Here is a 24165-nt window from a genome sequence, read left to right as displayed (position 1 = left end):
AAAATATATTTTCTTTGTTGTTCCCACCAAAGAGCCAAGAAAAAGAAGAAGTGCACCTTTCCCATCCCACATGTAAGCAAGGTAAAATCTGTTCTTATGCAATCTTTGTTCTGACTCAATGGCAAGTCTGACTATTCCTCTTCACAGTATCCCCGTGTGCTCTCGGGGACACTCCTGACAGTGTGGGAACATCACTTGCAAAACTCAAATGGATTCATCAGTGTTCAGGCAATTAAAATAGGTAAGTAAGGTAAGTAAGCTGTTGATTCTGGGTTAACAAAGAAACAGGTAACAAATGGACTTGAGTTTGAGTGAGGCCACAAGATAGGAAGGTTCCTCTGCCCAATCTGTCCCCGTGGTAACACTCACATGACTATGTAAAAACTGGTGACTTTTTAGGATCTGCCTTCTACTCTGAATAGGAAGCTCTGTGACAGGCCACACATGTCCTCATGTCCTCTGTCCCCCTTTCCAGGGGCTACCACGGCTTGGGATGTGGTAGGAAGTGTTCATTGAACAAATGAAAGTTGGCCATTGCCTAACCTCTATGAGGACCACTATGCAGAAGCAATAATGTCTTTGAACATTAAAAAGCTTAAGAATGCTCTGAACCTGCAAAAAAGTATTTAGATGTGGCCATATTAAATAGCTACATATTTAAGTAGAAGTGGAGGGTCCAAACACTTACTGAGCGATAACCCTGAACCAGACATTGTGTTAGGTGCTAGGATATATGGGATTCTGTTTAAACCATACAAGAATCTTAATAATGAGTATTACCTCCATGAGGAAACAGACTTAGAAATCTGGGGTAACCTACCTCAGATGCCATTATTTCAAAATCCTTTGGTCTTTAAATCCCCCCAAAAGGAAATGGACTCCATCAACATGATAGTAAATGACTAATCTTTGAAATGCACATGCTAAATCACTTTTGTGAAGTTCAGCAATTATTTTTCAGGAATTCCCTTAGCTAAAACTAGTTCAAAATCTGATGGCAATTAGCTTGTCTGATAAGCTTACCTAACACAAGAGCGGCCTTTCAGCTTAATTACCGACTCTGCTAATGACTCATGATACGGCATGGGCGATGCTAGTCTATTAAAAACCACTAGACAGAAGTCGTGTGGCTTTACGGTATATAGTTCTCATTCCCACAACTTACATTTTGATGGTATCTGTTACTCTCTGGAAGAAAGCCAGTATTTCTGAATAAAATGTATCAGTCCTAACAATGTGGACCTGATTATTCCAGAAAGCCAACTGAGAATTGAACAAGATCTTACAGTAATGAGTAGGACTGGGAAACAAGAATTTTCTTCAGCACAGTGAGATGAAATCCTTTTATTAAAGTTATGAGAATCAGAGATGTGAACTTCTCTTTATAAGTTTAAAATAAATGACTTAGGATGGGTTACCATTTCAAAGAGGCTTCTATATGTTGTACAAAATCCAAATCATTTTGCTATAAACATTTGGGTTTGCAATATAATTCCATACTAAAACTAATTAATCAATGTTTGGTTGCAAGATATCCAAAAACTGACCAAAGCACTTCTATGTTCACCCACTGACGAGAATTTAAAAATCCTCTTTTACAGCCCTATGAAAACTGTTTTCTCCTTTTTGGTTCTACTTTTTGTTAGGTAAAATCTGTCTGGAAGACTGTTGATATCATCATCATCATCATCATCATCATCATCATTCATTATTCTTCATGTTAATTAATGGTTATACCTCTGTATCTTTCAGCCTAAGGGCATGCTTTTTTTGCTTTACTCACTATATATAGTTTCTCTTGGATAGCCTTGTCCTAATCTGTAATGGCATGTATCGTGTGTTCTCCACACATAATTAATATTTATACTCATTTAATAAATCTTTATTGAGTATTTACTATATACCGGGCACTGTTCTATGCTCCTGGGCACCTTAGTGAACAAGAACAAAAAAGACTGAAACCTTATCTTTGTGATAGTTGATCTTTACTAGTGGATTGTCCATTCTGGACTTGTCACCAGCATTCCAGACCCATGTATCTAGTTTCTCATTGGTCATATGCACTTGAAAACCCAAACAGGACCTAGGCACTTGGATACTATGAGGTACACTGAAATGATCACATTTCTCTAACTTACTCCTGTGGGACCCCGATGATTTAGGTTGAGTCACCACTTCCCCTGCCTTCAGCAAATCCTCTACCTGCATCTTTCCACATCCACCATTTCTTCTCAATCTCCAGTGGTATTTCATATCAGCTTTCATCACAGTTACTGGGTAATGAACTCTTTCTACCTGTTCTTTTTTTTGCTCCCGGATGGTCCCCTTGTATCCATTTCTTACTCTGCCATGGAACATGCTTTCTAAAATACACATCTGATCTTGTCTCTTTGGTTCAATATCCCTGGAGGGCTTCCTTGAACTTTTAGGATAAAGACTCCCAGGCAAGAGGCCCTTGTGATCTGGCTCCTGGTGGCTGTTTTATCTTCCACCCCCCTGCTTAGCCCCACTCTTTCTCTAGACAGGCCCAGGTGCTCTGTGCACCTGCTCCATTCTCATATCCCTGACTTCCTCAAGCATCTGGCGTGACCTTAGGAAGTCTCCCTTCCCGGGCTGTCGGCTCCATGGCAGGCTCCGCCAGTGAGCCATCACCTCTCCTTTGTTGGCATTCTCTGTCTCCTGGATTTCACCAAAGCTTCCTGAAAGGAAGCTCAACCTTGAACCCCAGGCAGCCCAGCACCTGGAGCACAGTAAGCATTCAGCCTATGTTTGTTGGATAAACAAAGCTTTCACCAATGGGAAATAATTTATTAGCTGGAATTTTAAAGGCATTTTATGTCATACCTCAACTATTGTAGCTGAGAGACTAAGAATTCTATTTCCTTAAAATATTGGAGACATCCTTTCCTCCTTCCAATGGATGTCTTTGGGTTTTGGGGTTTTTCCCCTGCCTTTTCTCCAACACTTGACTTATATACATTTTTTAAAAGATTTTATTTATTTATTCACGATAGAGAGAAAGAGAGAGAGAGAGAGAGAGAGAGACAGAGACACAGGAGGAGGGAGAAGCAGGCTCCATGCTGGGAGCCTGACCCTGGGACTCCAGGATCGTGCCCTGGGCCAAAGGCAGGCGCTAAACCACTGAGCTACCCAGGGATCCCCTTGACTTATATACATTTGATCTCAGTCAAGTTTTGTTTGATTCTTCAGTAGGTGAAGCACAGCTAGAGGTAAAATCATAGCCATTGGCCCCAGAAAAATCTGTATTTGGGTGTTGATTCAAGCACTTGTTTGCCAAGCATCTTGGATAAGTAATGAGCTTCTCTGAGCCTCTGTTTACATAAAATGGGTATAATTAAATACCATTCAAAGCAGCTAGCACATATAAATTTGGTTTCCTTTCTTCTTGGCTGTTCACACTTTCCCTTTAAGATATATGCCTTGCCTAGAATATATTCCCCCCATCCCTTCTGTCGAAATTCTTTTTAAGGTCCAACTCTCCTCACAATCTTTTCTGTGCAACTATCCCTAGTCCCTTCAGCCAGGAAGACTCCTGCCATCTGTGCTCCAGTGGCTCCATGTCTTATTCATTCTGCCCAACAAATCTATATGGAGTACCTCCTATGTGCTGGGCATTCACTTAGGTACTGGGAATAGAGCAGGGATCAAGCCAGGTGTGTAAATGCTGAAGCCATAGTAGAGAGGAATAAACACATCAATAAGTATAGAAATAATATTAGGGTCAGATTAATATAGGTGTTCTAAAGGGTGATGGGAGAGAAGTAACTGGAATGGGGGTGCCAGGGAAGGTGCTGGGCATGGAAAGAGTTAGTAACAGCAACTGCAAAGAGAAGGCACCTCTATGCCAAGGCTCTGATCAGGGAAGAAGTGTGAATTGCCAAGAAAAGGACCAGTGTGGTTGAACTGTAGTTGGCTAGGGAAGGTGGAATGAGGTGAGACTGGTGAAATAGGCTGGGGCCAGATGGCATAAGAGGGCCATGGGAGAGTTTGGGTCTTATTCCAAGTACTACTGAAGGGTTTTAGACAGCCGCATAACAGTGTAATCTGAGATTTCTCCAGATGCCATGTGTTGGTATGTCTATTTTACCTCTCACCAGAGTTCTGATCTGCGCTATAGTTTCCAGTGACCGAAGCTGTCTTTTCTATCAAATTGTGATTCTGCGAGGCCAGTGACAATGTTTTATACTTGTTTTGATCAGTGCCTTGTGCGTGGTGCTCCCTGGCAAATTCTTCCCAAATTAAATTGAAATATCCTGCAGCCTGTCTTCCTCGCCTGCAATTGTAATAATTGTAATTGCAATACTTCTAATCACTGTAGGAAGCTTGCAGTTGCCAACCCGCTCTAAACAAGTACATTTTTCCCATTTGAATTCCGCTCAGGCCTTCCTGCAATTGTAGGGCTGTCAGCTGACTTCCTGTCTCCCGGCCAGGTCTACTCCCTGCCCTGGACTGAATGTTTACAGTCCCCCTTCTGCAGAGCATGAGGCCCACTGCTGGGGGTGCTGGGTGCAGTTAGCCTGGCCTGCTCTCAAAGCCACATAGCATCAGATAATAACAAAGCATTTATTGACTACTCTCATGTGCTGGGCACATTACGGACACAGTGAGCCTTTCCACTAGCTGTGCAACTTTGGGAAAGTCATCAGTCCTTTACAAGCTTGCTTCCTCATGTGCAGAATGGGGACAGTACTAGCGGAGTGCCTCCTAGGGTTGTTACGAGGCCATAAAAGAGATCACACATGCCAAACACTTAGCACAGCACCTGGCACACAGTCAGCACTCATCAAATGTCAGTTATATTAGTAGTAGTAGTGTGAGTGTACATGATTTTATTTAGTCCTCATAGCAACTCTGCAAGGAAAGTCTTATTATATCCGGGCCAACATTTAACTGGGACACATTGATATGGCTGTCGTAGTTGCTAAGACTATTGCAATATTTCTTAGTTGCCAAATTAGCCACTGTCCCAGCCCTTTAAATACTCCCCTCCCTTGATGACCCTATAGCTTTCTCTGTCCAGGTGCTTTCCCTGGGACCCTGGAGCCCTCCTTACCGCCATCCAGCAATCACAGGGACAGGTTTAGGGCCCTGCACAGCAGGAGGTCTCCCGGGTGAAGCCACATTCAGCCAGTTCTATTCTGAGTGCTGACTGGCTGCCTGTCCTTGCTTCATCGATGGGTCAAGTGAAGTGCGAAGGGGAAAAGTCAGGTCACCAATCTAGTAAATGGAAATCCTAAGAAGTCCAATTTCAAAATCTATTACCTAAAGCTTACTCCTTTACCACGAGCTTCTCATCAACAAGGACTAGAAAAACTAACAAAAGACTTTTTTTTTTTTTTTTTTTGAACGTGAGGAACTATCCCCCAGACATCAACAGATTCAGTTTCTGATCAATTCAGGAAGTAGTCAGGATGCCTGGGTAGCTCAGTGGTTGAGTATCTGCCTTTGGCTCAGGTTGTGATCCTGGGGTCCTGGGATCGAGTCCTGTGTTGGGCTCCCCGCAGGGAGCCTGCTTCTTCCTCTGCCTGTGTCTCTTCCTCTCTCTCTCTCTCTCTCTCTCTCTCTCTCTGAGTCTCTCATAAATACATAAATAAAATCTTTAAGATAAAAAAAATTCAGGAAGTAGTCAATGATAGGCAGAGGCAGTGCCTCACCTGCCTGCTCTTGTCTTTATTTCCTATCCCACTCCCCTCCATGAGTCTCATTTAAATAGGATTTGGCCCAAATCCTTTACCCTTACTTCCAGCACTAAGGATGGAGTGTTTGAGATGAAGAAGATTAGAAAGATCTTAAATGTGGTAACTCGTGGATATTACATATGAATACTAAATAAGAAATTAGAATAACGTAGAGGATAGACCCCACAATGACAATGAAATCCAGCATCAGGAATTGAAAAGGATCCCTCTTAAATTGAAGACACATGTCTGGACTTAAAATATGGAAAGCAAAGGTGGTGTTTCCTTCAACATATACATTTACTTCTTAATTGTGCATTTTGAGCTGCGAAGACCCCCTTGGTTTGCCTTGAAATGTAAACATTTTTAACAGTGTCTTACGAAGTTCTAAAGTCTTTCAAATAGGTTTTAAAGATTGAGCAGTTACATAATTGGCTTAATTAGATCCACTTACACAATTAGCATAAATTAGAAACAATAGAATCAGAACATATAATTTCATAGTTATGACACATAACAATAATGCAGAAATTGAGTTGGCAAATGGTGCTAACGCAGGAGGGGTGCATGCAAACCCTAGAAAGCTTGATGTCTTTCATGAGTCCAAACATTTCCCCCTCCAACAGTTACTACTCAAAACATGGTTTAACTATAAACAAGATTAATTTTGAGTTCTAGACACAGAAAACAACATCTAGGAAATTGTAGTTCTTTTCCTTCCTGATGGAGCTAAAGTAATGGGTGACTAGGTTTCTTTTCCAGTTCATCGAAAGGACCATCCCTCTCTTTCCGAAGTCTCAATAGATTATTGCAAGGAAGAATTTATTCTTAAGAGTGGGTTATGCTGTAAAACCCTCCACTGCACATGCGTGCCCCTCTGCCAGGAGAGCAGCCTCAGGCACACTCCTGAAGATGTGCGCACGTATGGGAGGGACTAGGTTTGAGAAACACTGGGAGAGGGGCTTAAATTGCCTTGTCTCTCAAATCGGCCACACGATTTCTAATATTGCATTCATTATACTTGGTTCAGGTGGCCTAACCCTTTCTGCTGCATCTTTATCCTCCAATTTTAAAAGAGGGAAAAGATGACATTTGACTAATGAGAAATTCATGTTCCAAACTCCTGCAGCTATTTTGCTGCATCTTTCTGTAAATTATGTCCAACTACCAGAGGGCTAAGAAGAAACCATTCATTTGTTAATTTACACATTATTTTATTATTCATTCAATAAATGTTTTGGGCTTCCTGGGGGAAAGAGACTATTTCTTACTTATCCTTATATATCAAACCCATAACACAACTGCTAGGAGACAGGAAGCACTCACTGTTTATCAAATCACTTTTAAGGCATATTATAGATATCACCCTGCCCTGCTATTACAAAGAACAAAGGGCTACTCTCTTCCTGGTTGGGGCCTTCAGGAAATTCACAACTATTTTTCGTGTCAAGACAATTATAATATTAACCAAAGCGGGAGTTAAATTGTCCTAGCTGACATCATCATGATAGTAGGACACGGTTTTTGGTCAAGAGTCACGTAAGAAAAAGAGCTTAAGAACACCGTGTACTAAAATAAGGAAGTGATCCTCAAAAACCTACCTGGGGTGGCCAGCCAGGGTCTCAGTGGCAGCCCAGTCCATCTGGAGCACACCGGGAAGGCAGCAATTCTCTGAACATGCACAATACCTCTCTTACAGGCACCTCTGGTTTTGATCCCTCCGCTTGCCAAATTAAGTAATAAATATCCCCCAAAGGCCCCAACCATATCTCAGCAAATGAACACTGAAAATCTGAAAATGTCCTCAAAATGTTAGAGAAACATCTAAAAGCCTTGGGCATTTTTTCTAATGATCTCAATTTTGTTTGTTCCTCCCCAGTCATCATCCTTTGGGTAATGGGAGAAACAAAAGGGCTTAGTGATGCTCAAAGGCCATTACTAGTACAGGCTGGAGGATTTATCCCTTTATACCCTTTTCTTCGGTTTATTGGATTCCCTTTCATTATTTTTACTTTCCTGCAAGCTTTCCTTTTCCCTTCTCATTTTCTGTTCCCAATAAATACTAGCTCAAAATATCAATTCTCTTATCAAAAATGAGGGTCTGCTTATCAAGAGAAAATATATTCCCCAAATACCTTGATCAACTCACATCTCTCCTAACAATATCCTAGAAGAAACTTTGTGTTCATTCAGATACTCAGACAGTGGCTGATACTCAAATAGCTTAGTTTAGCCTCTGAAGGCCAGGGAAGGAAGTTTTAAGTTTCTCTTCATATTTCAGAGCCTTGATCCTATTACTGGATGGATGTAGAGGCAAAACTATTTTTCTTTAGATTCTAACCTCTAGAAATAAATTTATTTACAATGTATTTTTTAAAAAGATTTTATTTATTTATTCATGAGACACACAGAGAGAGAGGCAGAGACATAGGCAGAGGGAGAAGCAAGCTCCCCGTGCAGGGCCTGATGTGGGACTTGATCCCAGAACCCAGGGATCACAACCTGAGCCAAAGGCAGATGCTCAACCACTGAGCCACCCATCCCTACAACGCATGTTTTAATGCATATTGATATAGTAATACATTTGAAGCACTGGAAGTGAAGAATAGGCAGAGGAGAAAATATCCTCCAAACTTGTTATATTCTTGTTTTCTTCACGTCACCATAAGGAAGGAGGCACTTCCTAAAGGTCTCAAAGTACAAATCAGATATATTTAAACAGTGTAGTATAATTCAGATGATTTGCTTTATGAATATGAGGAACTTCCTCATTTTCTTTTGTATAAATCCTTGAGGGTAAAAGGTACATCAATTATGAAGAATTTAAAACTTCTTTCAAAGCTCTACTGATAAATAAGCACTTACATCAACTTGGTAAATGAAGCTATTTTTAAGGAACAAAAATAAAAGTGGTAGGAAAATGTCTGTCAGGTTTCCTTCCAAACTGTTAAGAGGAGTTACCTCTGGGTCAGAGAGAGAAAATACATAGTCTTTGAATTAAGTTGTAGACTTGCTTCAACTTGCTGTGTGCTCTAAAATCTCAATCTCTCTGTCTCTCTTTCTTGCAATCAGGTTTACAAGGCCATAATCTACACAGAGCTTGGAATAACAGATTTTCTAAATTGGGTTCATTAGCTACAGATTATTTTGAAATTTTCCAAAAAGGCTATTCCAGTAAATGGGCACTCTTCTGTGTAAATGACTTTTTGTTTCCATCAGTCCTGAGCTTAATAATTTCACCCTTCCTTCTCTTGGCTATTGAAATTCAGAAACAGTGCCTGTTGTCTTGGCCATACCCTGCTTGGATGAGAATGAGACAGTTCATATTGGAATAAGCTGGTGAGCCCTCCTCCCTCCCGTCACGGTTCTAGAGAGAGCTGATGGAATAGGTTGGGCAGAAACATGGATAAGTATGTGGATACTTAAAAAAAAAAATTTAAGTACAAGTGTTTGGCCAAATGCCGGTTTTCATGTTAAGGCGAAAGATAGGTCTTATGATAAAAGCCACCTGGTGATTTCCTTACTACAAAACCCAAAGGCTCTGTTTGACCAGTCTCTTCTTTACGACCTCTCTGCAGCAACTAATGCTGTTGAAACTCTGACACTGCAAAGCTCATCTCTTTTGACACACTCCACATCCTGGTTTTCCTTTTGCCCCTTTTTATTGTCTTCCTTTCTACTAATTTTAGTTGTCTTTCTTCTTTTTCCTGAGTGGGGGATTCCCCAGGTTCTATCTCAGGCTTTCTCTACCTTCCTCTCATTACACAATCTCCCTTTTTGCATCTCTCCCTAATCCGATGGCTTCAACTTCAGGTGGACAGTCACAGTAAAAACTGTCAGTTGCCGAGTACCTCCACTGTGCTAGCCACGTTTAACATATCATCTCACTGATCACCAATTTTCTTCCTTTTGGATGAGGAGGCAGAGGCCTTGATAGGTTCAAAGATTTACTCAAGATATCCCAGACTGTACAGCAAGTAAGTGACAGAGCTAAGGTTTGAGCCCAGTTCTTTCGGGCTCTAAGGCTCACGCTATTGTCACTACCCTGTCCCTCCTAATTTATGACTCAGCTTCCAGTCTTATTTCAAAATCAACAAGTGTTCTTCTCTGGCCAGCCTCTCCTCTTGCAGAAGACCTTCTGAAACTCATACACCACCTTTCTCCCAATGATCAGGATCACAACCTCAGGCATCTTGGGTTCATGCTGCAGTCACCTGCCTCTCCTGATTCTCCTCACCCCTAATCTCATCAACTGCCAAATACCACCTGTGACTTCATCTTTTCCTTCTCCCAACCAGCCTACACACCACAGCCTGACTACTGTCCTAGGCCACATCATTCCTGTAGTGAAATCCTTCAGTGACTTCCCATTCCTGATGAAATGATAGCCAAAACTGACACTTACTGCTCAAAAGTCCAATCTACTTTCTCTATCATATCTCTCAGAGCTCCTTTACAAGTGAAACTGGGCCAATGTCCTCCAACTGTCTGAGTACTCCATCTCTATGCCTTTGTTCAGGCTTCTCCCTCTTATAGGAACTCACTTTTAATCCAACAGATACCCCCAAATCTCTACAAATCCTACCCTGTCTGATACACTGTCCCCCAACACATACATGCACACACAACAATTCCCTTCCACCATCTCTCAGCTGGATGTCACTCAACATCTTTAAGCCTTCACAGATTTTTCATTTGTTCCACTCTTGGGGAACTTAGCCTATTCTACTTCTGGTTTGTTATTTTCCTCTCCCTTTTATTAAGCTTTAAATTCCTTGGCAGAGAAGGCATGTGTCAGACTCTTCAGTGTGTTCCCCCGAATCTTTTAGTCCAAGCGACACAATGGATGACAGTATACAGTAATGTGAAGTTGCATTTTAAGCGTAATGCTCTACATGTTTTTATCCCCAGTAAGCAGATGCAAAATATTTCACATCGATGGTCCCTGAGCATCTTAAGATCAAGAATGTATACATAATGACTGGATTCCTATCTTCAAGCCAATTACCTTTTTTTTTCCTAATGTAGAAGGGAGAGTGGGGGAAATGGAAACATGGAGAAAAAGAAAGAATATTAGGTTCTGCCACTGTCACATAAAGAATGACAACTTCATAGTAAGATGCAAACTACTAGCATATAGAACCACTTATAGTGGGATACAAATCAAAAAGAAAAAAAAACCATGAAAAATGCTCAGCAATAAAAATTCAAGGTACATGTAGCTCTCCTGTGACACATAAATATTGTGAGGGAAGATAAATTACTGCAATGTTAACTTGTACTTATTAATATGTTACCTGCCAAACATGTTCTTTGGTTGCTCCATTGACTATAGTTTACGCCTTCCTATGTGCATGACCAGCTTCCAGAAGGAAGGACACACAGCCACTGTCACCTGACTCTCCTGGAGCTTTGGCATTGGTGCTCTTACTAAATGGTATCCTCTCAGACCAGGAAGCAAGGAGGATCATGATTCTTCTGAAGCCTCATTCTCACATAGTGAACACAGTTTTGTAAGAGGATTTTGAGGAAAAAAATTCCAACATATAGCTATGTTTATTAGAAGAATATAAGAATCTATATTGGATACAGTAATACTCACTAAACGTATAGCATGATACACTAAAGTTGTAACTCTGACTTCTCTTTAAGCCACTTAGTTTCAGTCTTCTGTAAAACAGAAGAAAGTCCAAATCATGGACAACCACAGCCTCTGCTACTGATCTTCATGAGGAGTTATATAAGCAACTAGATATAGCCGAATCAGTACCAATTGTTACCAACAATCCAAACTGTATGTAGACAAGAAGCAAGTGTTCTCCCATTGAGATCAAACATTATACCCTTCCCAAACATCGTTAAATTTCTTAAACTCTTGATTTCTGAAATCCAAGGAATTTCTTAAAGTCTGACTCTTCCATTCATATTTGCCAATGGGAAAGTTCCAGATTTGGGGAACTGAGACATCAGCAGTGATACAAGGTCAGAAGATGGCACACGTGACTGAGATGGTGCTATTCGCTGCACAGAGAATTCTTCAGTAAATATCATCTGTGCACTTAAGACTTAGATTGGTTTCTATAACCGAGAAGTCCAACGATCTAGCCAGCATGAGGATTCTTCAGTGATTGACAGTTCTATTTAGAAGTTAACCAAATGATTAGCAGAACTTCTCTGGGGAGAAGGGTAGGGTAGAGAAGGGGAAAGCATACAAATGCAACCTAGTCAGGTTAAAACTCTCTCACCACTCACCACAATCATTTGAGCCACATAACTTTCAGGTCCAGTGTATTCAGTTGGGTCTTTAACCTTCACCAGGACTAGGAAGTACAAATAATGCCACATATTGTGTTCTGACTTGATGTGCTCCTCAAATGAAACTGTTTTATTATCAAACTTGTCCCTCTCAAGTCCTGCAAAACACAGAATACACAATGTATGTAATTTGTCATTTAATCAGCACTTACTTCTTAGCATAAGAACAAAACATCATAATTATGTGAATAAAGGCTTTCCACAAGTTATGATTAAAAACTACACAGTACACAAGGCCTCCAGATAAAAGGCCATAGTTTGTAGATTTCTTCCCAACTAACTTTTTCCCCCCACCACCCCTCACCCAATGGATTTTTGGAGATGCGTGGTCCTGTTATAGTTGTAAAATCTGCAGATAATTTTATTATTTATTTATTTAACTTCTTTTTTTAATTTCTTTTTTTTTTTGCAGATAATTTTAAATACAGCCATGTCAAAACTGTGTGATTAAACTGGACCACAAGTCCAAGAAAAGGAAGTAAAAATGACTGTGCAATAAAAGGCATGCTTGTTAATCAGGACAGAAAAAAAGTTATTTTATCCAGGAACTTGAGTAAAAAGAGGAGAGGCAGCTGAGAGAGTCATCTTGAAAACCACTTGTAATCAGTGACAGGCAAGCCAGCATCCACAGTGATCTTTGCTTTGAGTGCAGAAAGAGGTTCAACTTATCCAGCCCTTTAGACTACTGTGTTTCTGGCATTTTAAGGAATATCCAGGGCAGATTTTCAGCTGCTGGAAGGACACTGAGGAGAGGTTCTGCATAGTAAGATTCTTTTCTCTCAAGGGTTGAAGAGTGGATGAAAGAAAATGAATGGAAATGAAGAAAAACATCTATGGAAAAATTAGTTTGATTGCCAAGTAAAATGGGATGTTGGGATTCAGTCTGGTTTTGCAGTTCAGATACTGTAGAAGAAACTAGGAAATTGAATTCCAATCCTGGCCATTCTTTACTAAGCATATTTAAAAAAAAAAAAAACCATTCAAGCATGAAGAAGAAAGACTCTTTTTAAATAATAAGATATAAAGTACAATAAGTAAGAAAAAAAATCTGTCCCTGGTGAAAGGGTGACCTCTTAAATTATATTATTGGATATATTAATGGAAAATACCATAAAATTAGCTGGCTGATGGTGACGCCTCATCTTATTTGACCCATCATCAGCTCAGCATGGCCCAAATGAAATCCATAATCTTCCCCTAAAACTGCTCCACCCACAGTTCCCCTCTTCATTCCATGGCAACTCTAGTCTTCCAGTTGTTCAAGCCAAAAACTAAGGAGTCATCCTTGAATCCTCTCTTTCTCTCACCCATATCCAATTCATGTTGAAATTCTTTTGGCTCTACCTTCAGCATATATGTGGAATCTGGTCACTTCCCATCACCTCCATAGTCGCCATGCTCATCTGAGTCTTCATCTCTCTCATCTGGACTACTGCAATTGCCTCCCAGGCCTCCCTGTTTCCACTTTAACTCTCTGTGTCCTATACTCAACATAGCAGCCACTGAGATACTTCAAAACCCTAAGTAGGATGGTGCTTCTCCGTTCCAAACCCTGCAGTGATTCTCTAGCAACTCAGAGTACAGGTGAAAGGCATGGCCTATGAGTAGGGTTGCCAGGTAAAATACAAGATGCTCAGGTGATGCCAAGTTAAGTCTGAATTTCAGATAAATAATGAACAATTGTTGAGTAGAAGTAGGTCCCATGTAATAACTATTAGTTAAGCTGTAAGTGATGTGGCCCTATAGCCTCTCTAACCTTGTCCCATACTCTCTTCCCCCTTGCTAACTCTCCTTCAGCCCTACTGGCCTCCTTGTTCCTTGCATGTATACTCCTGCTTAATGGCTTTTGGACTGGTTGCTTCTTCTGCCCACAGTCGTCTTCTCTCTGGTGTCTCTTTGACTAACTTCCTCACCTTCAAGCTTTTGCTCAAATCTCACCTTCCCCATCTGACTTAACTTGATGATATTTAATCCTATGACCTGTCCCTTCCCTTTTGCCAACAGCCTCAATCACTCTTTCTCTTTTATCCTCTCTTTCCTACAGTGCTTATCACCTCCTAACAGAATGAACATAGCCATGCCACAGTTGTTAAATTAAGCTGGACACAAGTCTAAGATAAAGAGGAAAAAATGATGGTGTGAGAAAAAGCCTCCCTGCTAATCAGTACAGAAGAAAGGAATGCCATTTTATCCAGGCACTTAGATAAGAACTTATTATATTTGTTATTTATTGTGTGTCCATGAGCAGATGTATTTGTCTCTTTTCTTCACCGATGGTCATAATAGCTAACACTGGTATCTGGTTTATAGTCAGCACTGAATACAGCATTTATTGAGTGAATTAAGAATATTTTACCAATAAAATATTATTCCACTTGGGTGACTATAATCAAAAACAGATTAATAACGAATCTTGGTGACGATGTGGATGAACTGGAGCCCTTATACCCCAATGTGGGAATGTAAAATAGTGCAGCTACTTTAGAAAACAGTTTGGCAGCTCCTCAGAGGTTAAACATAGAGTTCTCATATGACCTAGCAGTTCCACTGTAGGTGCCTAGCCAGAAGAACTGAAAACATATGCCCACACAAAAGTTAGGACATGAATGTTCATGGCAGCATTATTCATAATAGTCATGAAGTAGAAATAATCCAAACATTCATCAACTAATGAAAATGTAAACAAAATATGGCATATCATACAATGGAATTTTGAGCCACGAAAAGGAGGAGGCCCTGATGTGTGCCTACAACATGAATCTTGAAAACCTCATACTAAGTAAAAGAAGCAGGTCACAGAAGGCCACATATTATATGAGCCCATTTATGTGAAATGTCCAGGATAGGCAAATCTGTAAAGACAGAAAGTAGATCAACAGTTGCCTAGGGCTGAGGAGGAGGAAAGGCTGGGGGTGGAAAGTTGGTGGTGATGGCTAAACAGTATGAGGCTTTTTTTGAGGGCAATGAAAATGTTCTAAAATTGTGATGATGGATGCCCAACTCTGAATATACTGAGAATATGGGTGAGGAGTAAGGTATTTAAATTATGTCTTAATAGAGGTACTTAGAAAGAGAGAGAGAAAGAAAATATTAAAGTAGATTTTCCCAGAATTCAGTTCAAACAATTACTTCCTGCTGCAAGGTATATAAGGCTATAAAAATAATGTGTCTACTATTAATTAATCTGTAATATGGTAGAGGAAATAGACAGCTTGCATTATATCCTGAAGTGGTATAAACTGACAAGGAAGCACACGGGAGGACAAAATGAATTGTGACAAGGTGCATTTTAAAAGGCTTAAAATGGTAATAAGAACTACCTAACCTTTATTGAGCACCTATTAGTGTTGACAACAACATAAAGATGTTTAAATATGCTCTTCTAATTACAGTAACCCAATCTGACTTTTAGCATGCAAGTAAAGAGATTCAGAGGAATTCAATAATTGCTCAGGTTAACATCTCTTGTTAGTGGAGAAGTCAATAGATATTTAAATAAAAAAGTGTCTAGCTCTAAAGCCACGTTCTTTGGTCTTCTGGGCAAAGGAAAGGGCCAGGCAAAGTTAGAGATGAAAGTGGATTACCTGTTTGGGGGAGCATCAATTCCTCTGAAGGGAACATTTGGAAATGTAGATGAAATAGTACATTTGGCACAAACTGTTAAAGGCAGTGGGGGGTGGAAAAGTTGGGAACTGGTTGTCTTTCATCTTTGTTGGTTCTTGTTCTCTAAGCTTTATTGGCCATTCCCATGATTTCAACCATTATTGTGCTGGCGATATATCCCCAGCACCGACCTTTCTTCTCAACTTCAGTTTCTATTTCCAGCTGTCTACTAGGTGAATCCCCCTGCGTTGCTTATTGGCATGTCAAACTCAACTCATCAAGAATGTGTTTCTTTAGCTCTTCTTCACCTTTGTTAATGAAGTCCTTGTCAATCAGGGAATGTGAACACATCTTTGGACTCACAGTCTGACAATATACTCTGTGCACATTTTTTACAGTGACTCTGACTTTCTCACCATTCTCCAAACAAACCAAGTTTTTGGAAAATTCTATGCTTCCACCTCCTCTCTTTCGTGCATTACAGGTATTCCTTCTTCAAGGATCCGCTCAACTATCACTGACTTGCACATACACAAACAGTTAGTAAATCCTCCCTGTGCCCATAACACTTTGCTATGAAAATCTTTTCATTTCTAACTTAGCCTCTACTACTTTACTGTCTGATTTATTTTTGTATTATCGGCATCTGGCATAGTATCTGGAAAACAGTAGCCATTCAACTAACATTGAAAGAATAATTGAAAAAAATGAATAAGAGGGAGAGATTGAAGAAAAGTCTTAGGGTGACTATTTAAGAAGGCTTGATGTCTAATTAGAGGTACAGATTCAGGAGGAATCAAGAATGGCCCTAAAACTCTCGACCTGAATGACTGAACTTTTGGTAATATCAGTATAGTAAGGGGAAAAAAAAACAAGAAGGAAGAGACTTCAGAGTGAAGATGCATTTGATTTGGGATGTGTTGAATTTACAAAGCCTATAGAACAACCAGTGTTGGGCTGTTAGATCAGAAGCTGGAAATTTTATTTTATTTTTTTAAGATTTTATTTATTTGTTCATGAAAGAGAGAGAGGGAGAGAGACAGAGACAGAGACAGAGAGACAGAGACCCAGACAGAGGAGAAGCAGGCTCCATGCAGGAAGCCTGATGTGGGACTCGATCCCAGGACTCCAAGATCATGCCCTGGGCTGAAGGCAGGCGCCAAACTGCTGAGCCACCCAGGGATCCCCAGAAGCTAGAAATTTTAAACAGAGACATCAAGGTGTAAATATACTAATTCAAGGATAAATGACAAAATAAACAATGAAAATCAGCGTACCGGAGGAGATAACCAAAGCAGAAAGAAAAGAAGGATAAGAGGAACTTTGTATGCTCAACATAAAGGTTTCAGAAAAAACAAGATGGTACGTATGACATGTTTCCCACATAGTAGGACTACAGTGAGGGCACACACCCACCCATCACCCAGGCATCCCCACACCTCTTCTTTGCTCTATTTTTCCACACAGCTCTTAGCATCATACATCCTATATATGTTGGAAAATAAGCTCCATGATGGCAGTAAATTTTTTCTATTTTTGTTCACTGCAGTACCCTGGCACATTGTAGATACTCAATAAGTAACTGTTGAACAAGTAGATGTATAATGACCCTAATCCTCAAGTACAGATAAAGAATAACATACTAAGAGAAGAACACACTTCTCCTCTCTGATAGTATAGCCTTTATTTCTATTAAATCACTTAGAAAGATCTTTAATTCTAGGCACCTTACCACCTCAATCCTTCCTCCATTTTGTTATTTTGTCACACTGGTCTGTCAACATCTCCTTCTTACTGGATTTTCAGCCTCTAGTAATTCAAAATTAATAATTAATATGGATACCAGTGCCAATTTGTTCCTGTGCTTACTGCTTCAGCTCTGTCATCTCCTAATCATCAGCCTATCATGACCACCTTCTGGATCACTAGCAATTGTTTTCTGAGTCATAACTCTCAAACATCTGGTCATTGCCTTCAAGGCTAAGAACATCCCATCTGCTCTCGTTGCCTGTAGCAGAATCTATCTCCACGTCTGTTGCTACTATGTGTGTCCACTATGGGTGTCACTTGGTATGTGTGCTGCTGGAGCCCTCTCTCCTACTGTGGAGATTCTCTCCTCTGTTGTTTGATAAGATATCCCTCTCTGGATCACAACTTAACACCCAACTCTTACAAGAACCATTTATCAATTAATCACAACTGTTTTATTGCCTGCTAGCACAACCCCCAATATCCCAACTGTCTAAATCATTCCTGTAATTAAGTTCTTACAATGTATATGGTATGTATTAGGTCTTATATGTGATAAGTAATTCCAGGAATGAACGCATATCTAGATATACATTATGATAATGCTTCTCACAGTTTTCTGCTAAAGGTCATTTGAGGGCAGAGAGTAGAGAAACTTTATTCTGCTGGGGTCACAGGGGTTGGCAGCTATAAGTGCCTGGGATTACTTTTCAATTTTTTAAAAAATCTGTTTTATCTTATAATTCACATTAAATTTGTTTTACTTTAAAAAATTTATTTTACTTTATAGCATACTATTTGTTCTAATGTAAAAAATACTATTAAAATTTATTCTTAGGTCAAATTACCTAAATGGTCTCTCAATTTTTGAATAAATGTGAAGCTTCTGGAAAATAGACCATGTCAATCTAATATCTCCTCCATATGGCTCCTGATACATCACCCTATATCTCTGTGGTAATTAATGTGTATGCTACAGAAACAATACTCTGAATGTGACAAAATTTAAAATAACTTGGAATAGGTGCACCCAGGTTTTTTGTCTGCAGTATATATCAATCTAGTACTTAACTACTTTATCTTCCTTTTGTAGGTTATAAGCCACATAAACATAGAAACTGTGAATTTAGGCTGATTTATTGAATGGTCATTCATTAAGCAAATATTTATGAATGGTCCTCAACACATACTATGGCAGCATCAAAATAAATAAGACATGACTCTCTTAAAGAAAGGAAATTAATGTGCACTGAGGGCCCACTCAGCTAAGCGTTGAGTTAGGCATTTTGATACACATGATCTCCATTATACTCACTCAAATCCCAAAAGATGGCATTATATTCCCCATTTTACAGATGGGGGATTAATAGTTCAAGGTCAGAAGGAAACTTGGCCAAGATCACATGTCCAGGATGTGGAACCAGTGTGTTTACTTAACCATAAAGTCCATGCCCTTTCTACGATGTGACAGTGTACAGCATCCAACAGAGATAAGACAAGAAATATGTATGGCACCATGCTGTTAAGTGTGATGTGAGCAATTCAGAAGCGGACACGTTTGCTGCTGGTTAGTGAAATCTGAGAAGGCTTCATGGAATAGTGGCATTGGAGCTGGCCTTAGGGAGAGAAAGTTGCAGCTCAATAGCTTTGGAGTCTGGGCATTCCAAATGGAAACACCATAACTGAGAACATGTGAAGACTTACTAAGTTGAAGATGAGTAATGCAGTTGGGCTGGAAGTTGGTCTATAAACAGGGGAACATTGGGTGAAAAGGTGAGCAAAAAAGGGAGCCTGATTATGGAGTGCCTTACATGCCAGGAAACTTGGAATTTTAGAGTTACAGACTGTGCAGTGCTCTAGATAGCCTTTTGAGAGAGGAACTGATGGATTTAAACTGGAAAAATTTGGCTGCAGTAAGCAGAACTTTTTGGGGTATAAGCCACAGTGAGCCTGAAGGACCAAGGTATGGCTGTGTGGAAGGAAGTGAGTGAGAATGGGGATGCGGATTCATTAGCACAGTAACTAGTGCACCTGGAACAGGAAAAAGGAGGTGCTAAAAATGATGGAGAAGCTTCCAGGCCAGAAAACTAAAGGCATAGAGGGATAAGATCGATGGCAATATTGAGGTCAGGATAAATTGCTCGGTCAGAGGAAGAAGATGGAAAGTCAAGATGCACTGGGTTTAAGACATGGTAGACTTGGCTGCCAGAAGTCACACTTGTTAGGTGTCAGTCAATAATCAAAAACACAGGACAACAGCCTGGAGAAAGGTTGGAGCTATGGTTGCACATTTGGCAATAATCTGCATAAAGGTGGTATTAAAGAAGAGGGCAGAGAGAAGAGACAAGATGATGATAAAATCTGAACCGTTAATCCAGTGGTGGGGAGAAATCTTGTGATAGAACTAGAGAATGAGCAATCCAATGCAGAAGAAAAGGTTAGCAGGCAACCAACAGAGAGAGCTGAGAAAAGCATTCAATTTGATGATGAGGGTTATTGTGATGTTCTAAGGAATTTATAGGTTATAGGTTTTCTTCACAACTGTAACCAAAGAGGATTTTGACGGCAAAGTGAAAACCTAGAGGAGCAGGAATGCTACTTTGTGATGGGCTTGCTTTGCTGTTCATCTTTCTTGTTAGAATATGAAACCCAGGATCATGGCCTCAAATGAGGTGCACATCTAACTGATACATTCTTCCAAAGAACCATTTTCCCCGAGGTTGTGCGCTGACATAATAGTTATTATGATTTTGAAGGACAGGACTTAGAGGAAGCACTGTAAAAGCAAGCAATGAGACACACAGAAAGATTTTCAAGGGTAGCATCTCTTTTCCTCCATGGAACTCACTCTTTCATACAATGCTTCTCTTCCCCAAATCACCAAATTATTGTATGATATCTTCCTTGGCTACATCCCAATCTCACTTCCCCCCATGCAATCTAGACGTATAAAAAAAGACTTTTCTTTCTGCCTCATTTCCTTCTGGTAAATCTCCCCCAGCATTGTACAACTTATCCTTAGGGAAAGTACTCCATCTTTACTCTGAATCACCTGAATGAGAAATCCAAAGGCTCTACTTGGCATAATACTGACCATCTCTGATTTGAAATAGTTGATAATCAATCACTTTATTCTCAAGGCTGTGGCCTCTCCTCATATCCACGTGTCACATATTCCTGGTTCTCCTCACACCATTCTGACTGGAAAGATCTGAGTGTGTGTGTTTGTGTGTATGTGTGTGTATCTGCCCAAACACGCAAATGTGTGAGCATTTGATCCTCTTTCTCTCAACTCTTCAGTGCTGATTATTTCCCACTCTAAACCTCATCTTCTTCTCTTTCCCCTCTGAAGTCCTTCCCCACACTCTGGCTTTTGCTGCCACACACAGAGAGAGGATTTCCCAATTACTGTCACTAGCACAGACTCACTGTCTGAGGCTCAGACCCACGCTGACCTCTGTGCTTGGCGTGGCCCACTGGGGTGTTCAGTGCAAGCTGGAATTTCAGTATTTCCAAAGCCAAACTCAGCATATTCCTCTCCAAATTTTTCTTCTTCTTTTCTTCTCAAACTGAACTGTTGGAACTACCATTCAGCCAGGCACCCGACTATCTTTCATATTCATTCCTACCCACAGAGATTTAAAACCTCATCTCTATTTCACGACCCTGTTCCCTACCCTTAACACTGCCACCCTAACTCCTCTGCATCAAGGTTTCATTACCTTTCACTTGCACTATGTCCCCTGACAAACAACCTTCCTTAGTTGCCCCCTTGCTCTGAAACAAAAATTAGACCCTGTACTCCTCTACATAAATTCTTTCATGGTTCAGCATCCTTTATAAGTCTATAGGACAAAGTCCAAGTTTTTGTTTATTTGTTTGTTTGTTTTAACAAAAAAGGCCATGTTCTGGTGAACCTCTTCTCTGGGCATACGCTGCTCTGAAATTCCTGCTCCAGCAACACTGAATACCTTATAGTAACTGAAGACTCCCATTGCGCTATTCTTCCCTTCATGCCTGTTCTTATACTGGTCACTCTGCTTCTTCCCACTTTATTTTATTTTCTTAAAGATTTTATTTATTTATTTGAGAGAGAGAGCATGCATGAGCAAGGGGAAGGGTAGAGGGAGAATCAGACTCCCCACTGAATGGGGAGCCCAATGTGGTGCTTGATCTCAGGACCCCAGGATCATGATCTGAGTCAAAGGCTGAACGACCCAGGCAACCCTGCTGCTACCCACTATAATATGACTGTTTTCCATCTTTTACCATTAGTTCAGTGACCACCTCTTCTAAAAGCCTTTTCTGACTTTCTTGCCTGGTCCCTACCACAGTCTGAAGGGGTATTATAGCCTGTGAACTTCTCTATCAGGTCTTAACACACTAGGCAGCAATGATGCTTATTTTGTTTGTATTCCAAAATAGATTGTGAACACCCTGAAGAAGGGCATGTCCAACCCATGTTTGTTTCCTTGGAATACAATTCATTGTTACAGGTTAGTACTTGGTACACCTCTGAGTGTTGGAGGAGGAATTCTGGAAAGGTTTGAGAAACCCATTGAGGAGAATGAGACAGTTGACAAAAGGTGAATCAAGGAGGCAATGGGATTTATTGAGGGCCCAAATTGAGTTATATAGAATAATGTTGTAGTGAAGCCCTTACACTTATTTTGTAACTTTAACCAAAAGATTCTTCAGCTCAACATGGTCAAATAGATGGCAAGGATAACATGGATTTGGGGATTATTCAAAGAAGAGGAAGAATTAATTCCAGGATGTTAGGCCAGCTGCAGAGACCAAGAAAGGGCTGATGTATATTGAGAGGAAGGTAGAGACAAAGAGGTATGATGGGGGCAAGGAGAGAGTTGGGTGAGTCTAAGAGCTAACAATAGGGAAAGAGGAGGAGAGTGTAGAGTGTGGGGTGTGTGTGTCTGTGTATAAGATTGAGAGAGAGAAAAGAAAAAATGAGAGAAGATATAGTGAATAGAAGTTCAAGCTGCTAGAATCATCTGTGGATTCATATTCTAACAAAATAAAAAAAAAACATTCTGTCATTTAATCAATATGTTATTGTGATTAAAAATCTGTTTGCCAGTTGGTGTAACCTTTTGAAATTTTGCAACACGTTCTACAGTCAGAGAATCATACAAATTGCAGAAAAAATGACAAGATAGCTTTCGGATATAATTCTTCTATTTCTGGAAGCAGAGAACCCTAGTGTAATGCTCAGTTACATAATTTTCATCCAGCTTTCATTTTGAAATTATTTTTCCCAAAGCATGACAAATAAAAATCACTCTAGCCTCTCCTTCTTCCTTGACAGTTTCTTCACCTATTATTTTAGTAACTTGAGAACACTTACCACAAATGAAGCAGGTTGTCTTTAGAATTTCCTCTTTTTTCTGTTTTTCGCTTCTGAGATCAGCAAAGGTATCAATGATAACACCAAAAATCAAGTTAAGAACAATAATGATGACAATGAAATAAAAAAGAAGGTCGTATACTACTCGGGCAGCAAACAAGGGCTCCTAAAATAAAAATTTAAAGAAAAATATACATGTATATATATTTTCAAGGTACATTGATTTGACAAATTGCCTAGCAAAGAGAATATATTCAATAAATATTTGCTGAATGAATATAAATAGTACTCCAAGTTGGGAAAAATAAGACCCACTTTCTATCTTCATTTTCTTTTCTATAAGTGTTGTGAAATAAACTTCACATCTGTTTCCAGAGCCTGTCCATTCTCCAGAATGAGGACTTACATCCCTCCCCCCAACGGGGGATGTACCTTTTATTAAAAACCACTTTATCATAATGCTAAATGCATTTTGGCACATTAGGATCCTATCCCAGAAGCTGCACAAAAGGTAGACAAGTAGCAATTCTCAAGGTCAGGGATTAGGGAGCTGAGAAGGACCTAATGCTTCATCAATTTCTAGAGTAGATTTTGTTCTTGGCTGTATAGGGTCAAGTACAGACAGCTCAAGCTTACTTCTACTTGATGGGCAGTATTAAAACACACATTAGAGACACTGTAATCCAGTTGTGTCATAGATGAGGAACCATTAGATGAACTGGCAATATGCTACAGCTGGCCTGTTGTAGAGCGTTAAGATATTTCAAGCCTCTCTTCTGGTGCTTGAGCTTTTGCAGCTAATGAGAAATTTTTTAGCCTTGCCATTTTAATATATGAAATCATGTTAGAATTTGTTCAGATTTTATATTCATCATGGATAAATAATGGTGACCATTACTATTCAGAGGCAAAGAGTATATCTTCATGCCTGAGAAGCCTGATAGACAAGAGGCAGCCTAGTTTCTGTTATTTATGTAACAACTCCTCTACCAAGTTTGTAGTCATGATCTCATTGCTGTAATACAATACACAGTTCAGACTTGGAAACTTTTCATAACCTTACTAACAGACATAGACTTTTTAGTACATTAACTACTTCTGTGTAATTCTAGTATCCAATTAATTGGTTTTAATGGCCACCATTATGCTTTTAAAGCACACAACACAATACAGCATCCTGAAAACAGAAATCGTATTGTAAATACTAAGAAAATGTAAAAACCGATTATGCTGTTCTTAAAAATTTTTTTTTTCTCCAGCTTACGTCTTTTGATGGTCTCCTCAAGACATCTCCCACACCACCACCATTCCTGAGGCCTTGGTTCAAGACGGTGACAATGCACATGAGGAGAGTGTCACATGTCCTTTCAATTCCATCTTCATACTCTTCATCAGCTAGGAAGACACACACATTCAACCATGTAGCAAACTCATGTT

The 24165-nt window shown here is 39.9% G+C and overlaps 1 protein-coding gene across 3 annotated transcripts in view; it reads right to left on the bottom strand.

The window, feature by feature from the left end:
- The window catches only part of ITPR2 (inositol 1,4,5-trisphosphate receptor type 2), a 470949-nt gene that overhangs the window by 35824 nt on the left and 410960 nt on the right, over positions 1-24165 (bottom strand). For all 3 annotated transcript variants that reach the window (XM_072798592.1, XM_072798594.1, XM_072798595.1), the window contains 3 exons: positions 23993-24123; positions 22729-22894; positions 11952-12112 (listed from right to left, as the gene is read on the bottom strand). In XM_072798592.1, coding sequence (XP_072654693.1) covers positions 11952-12112; positions 22729-22894; positions 23993-24123 — 458 coding nt within the window. The remainder of the gene's footprint in view (positions 1-11951; positions 12113-22728; positions 22895-23992; positions 24124-24165) is intronic.

This window comes from Canis lupus, chromosome 25 (assembly GCF_048164855.1).
Source record: "Canis lupus baileyi chromosome 25, mCanLup2.hap1, whole genome shotgun sequence".
NCBI lineage: Eukaryota > Metazoa > Chordata > Mammalia > Carnivora > Canidae > Canis > Canis lupus.
Note: the sequence above shows the minus strand (reverse complement) of the source record. Positions and strands in the feature narration are given on the sequence as shown.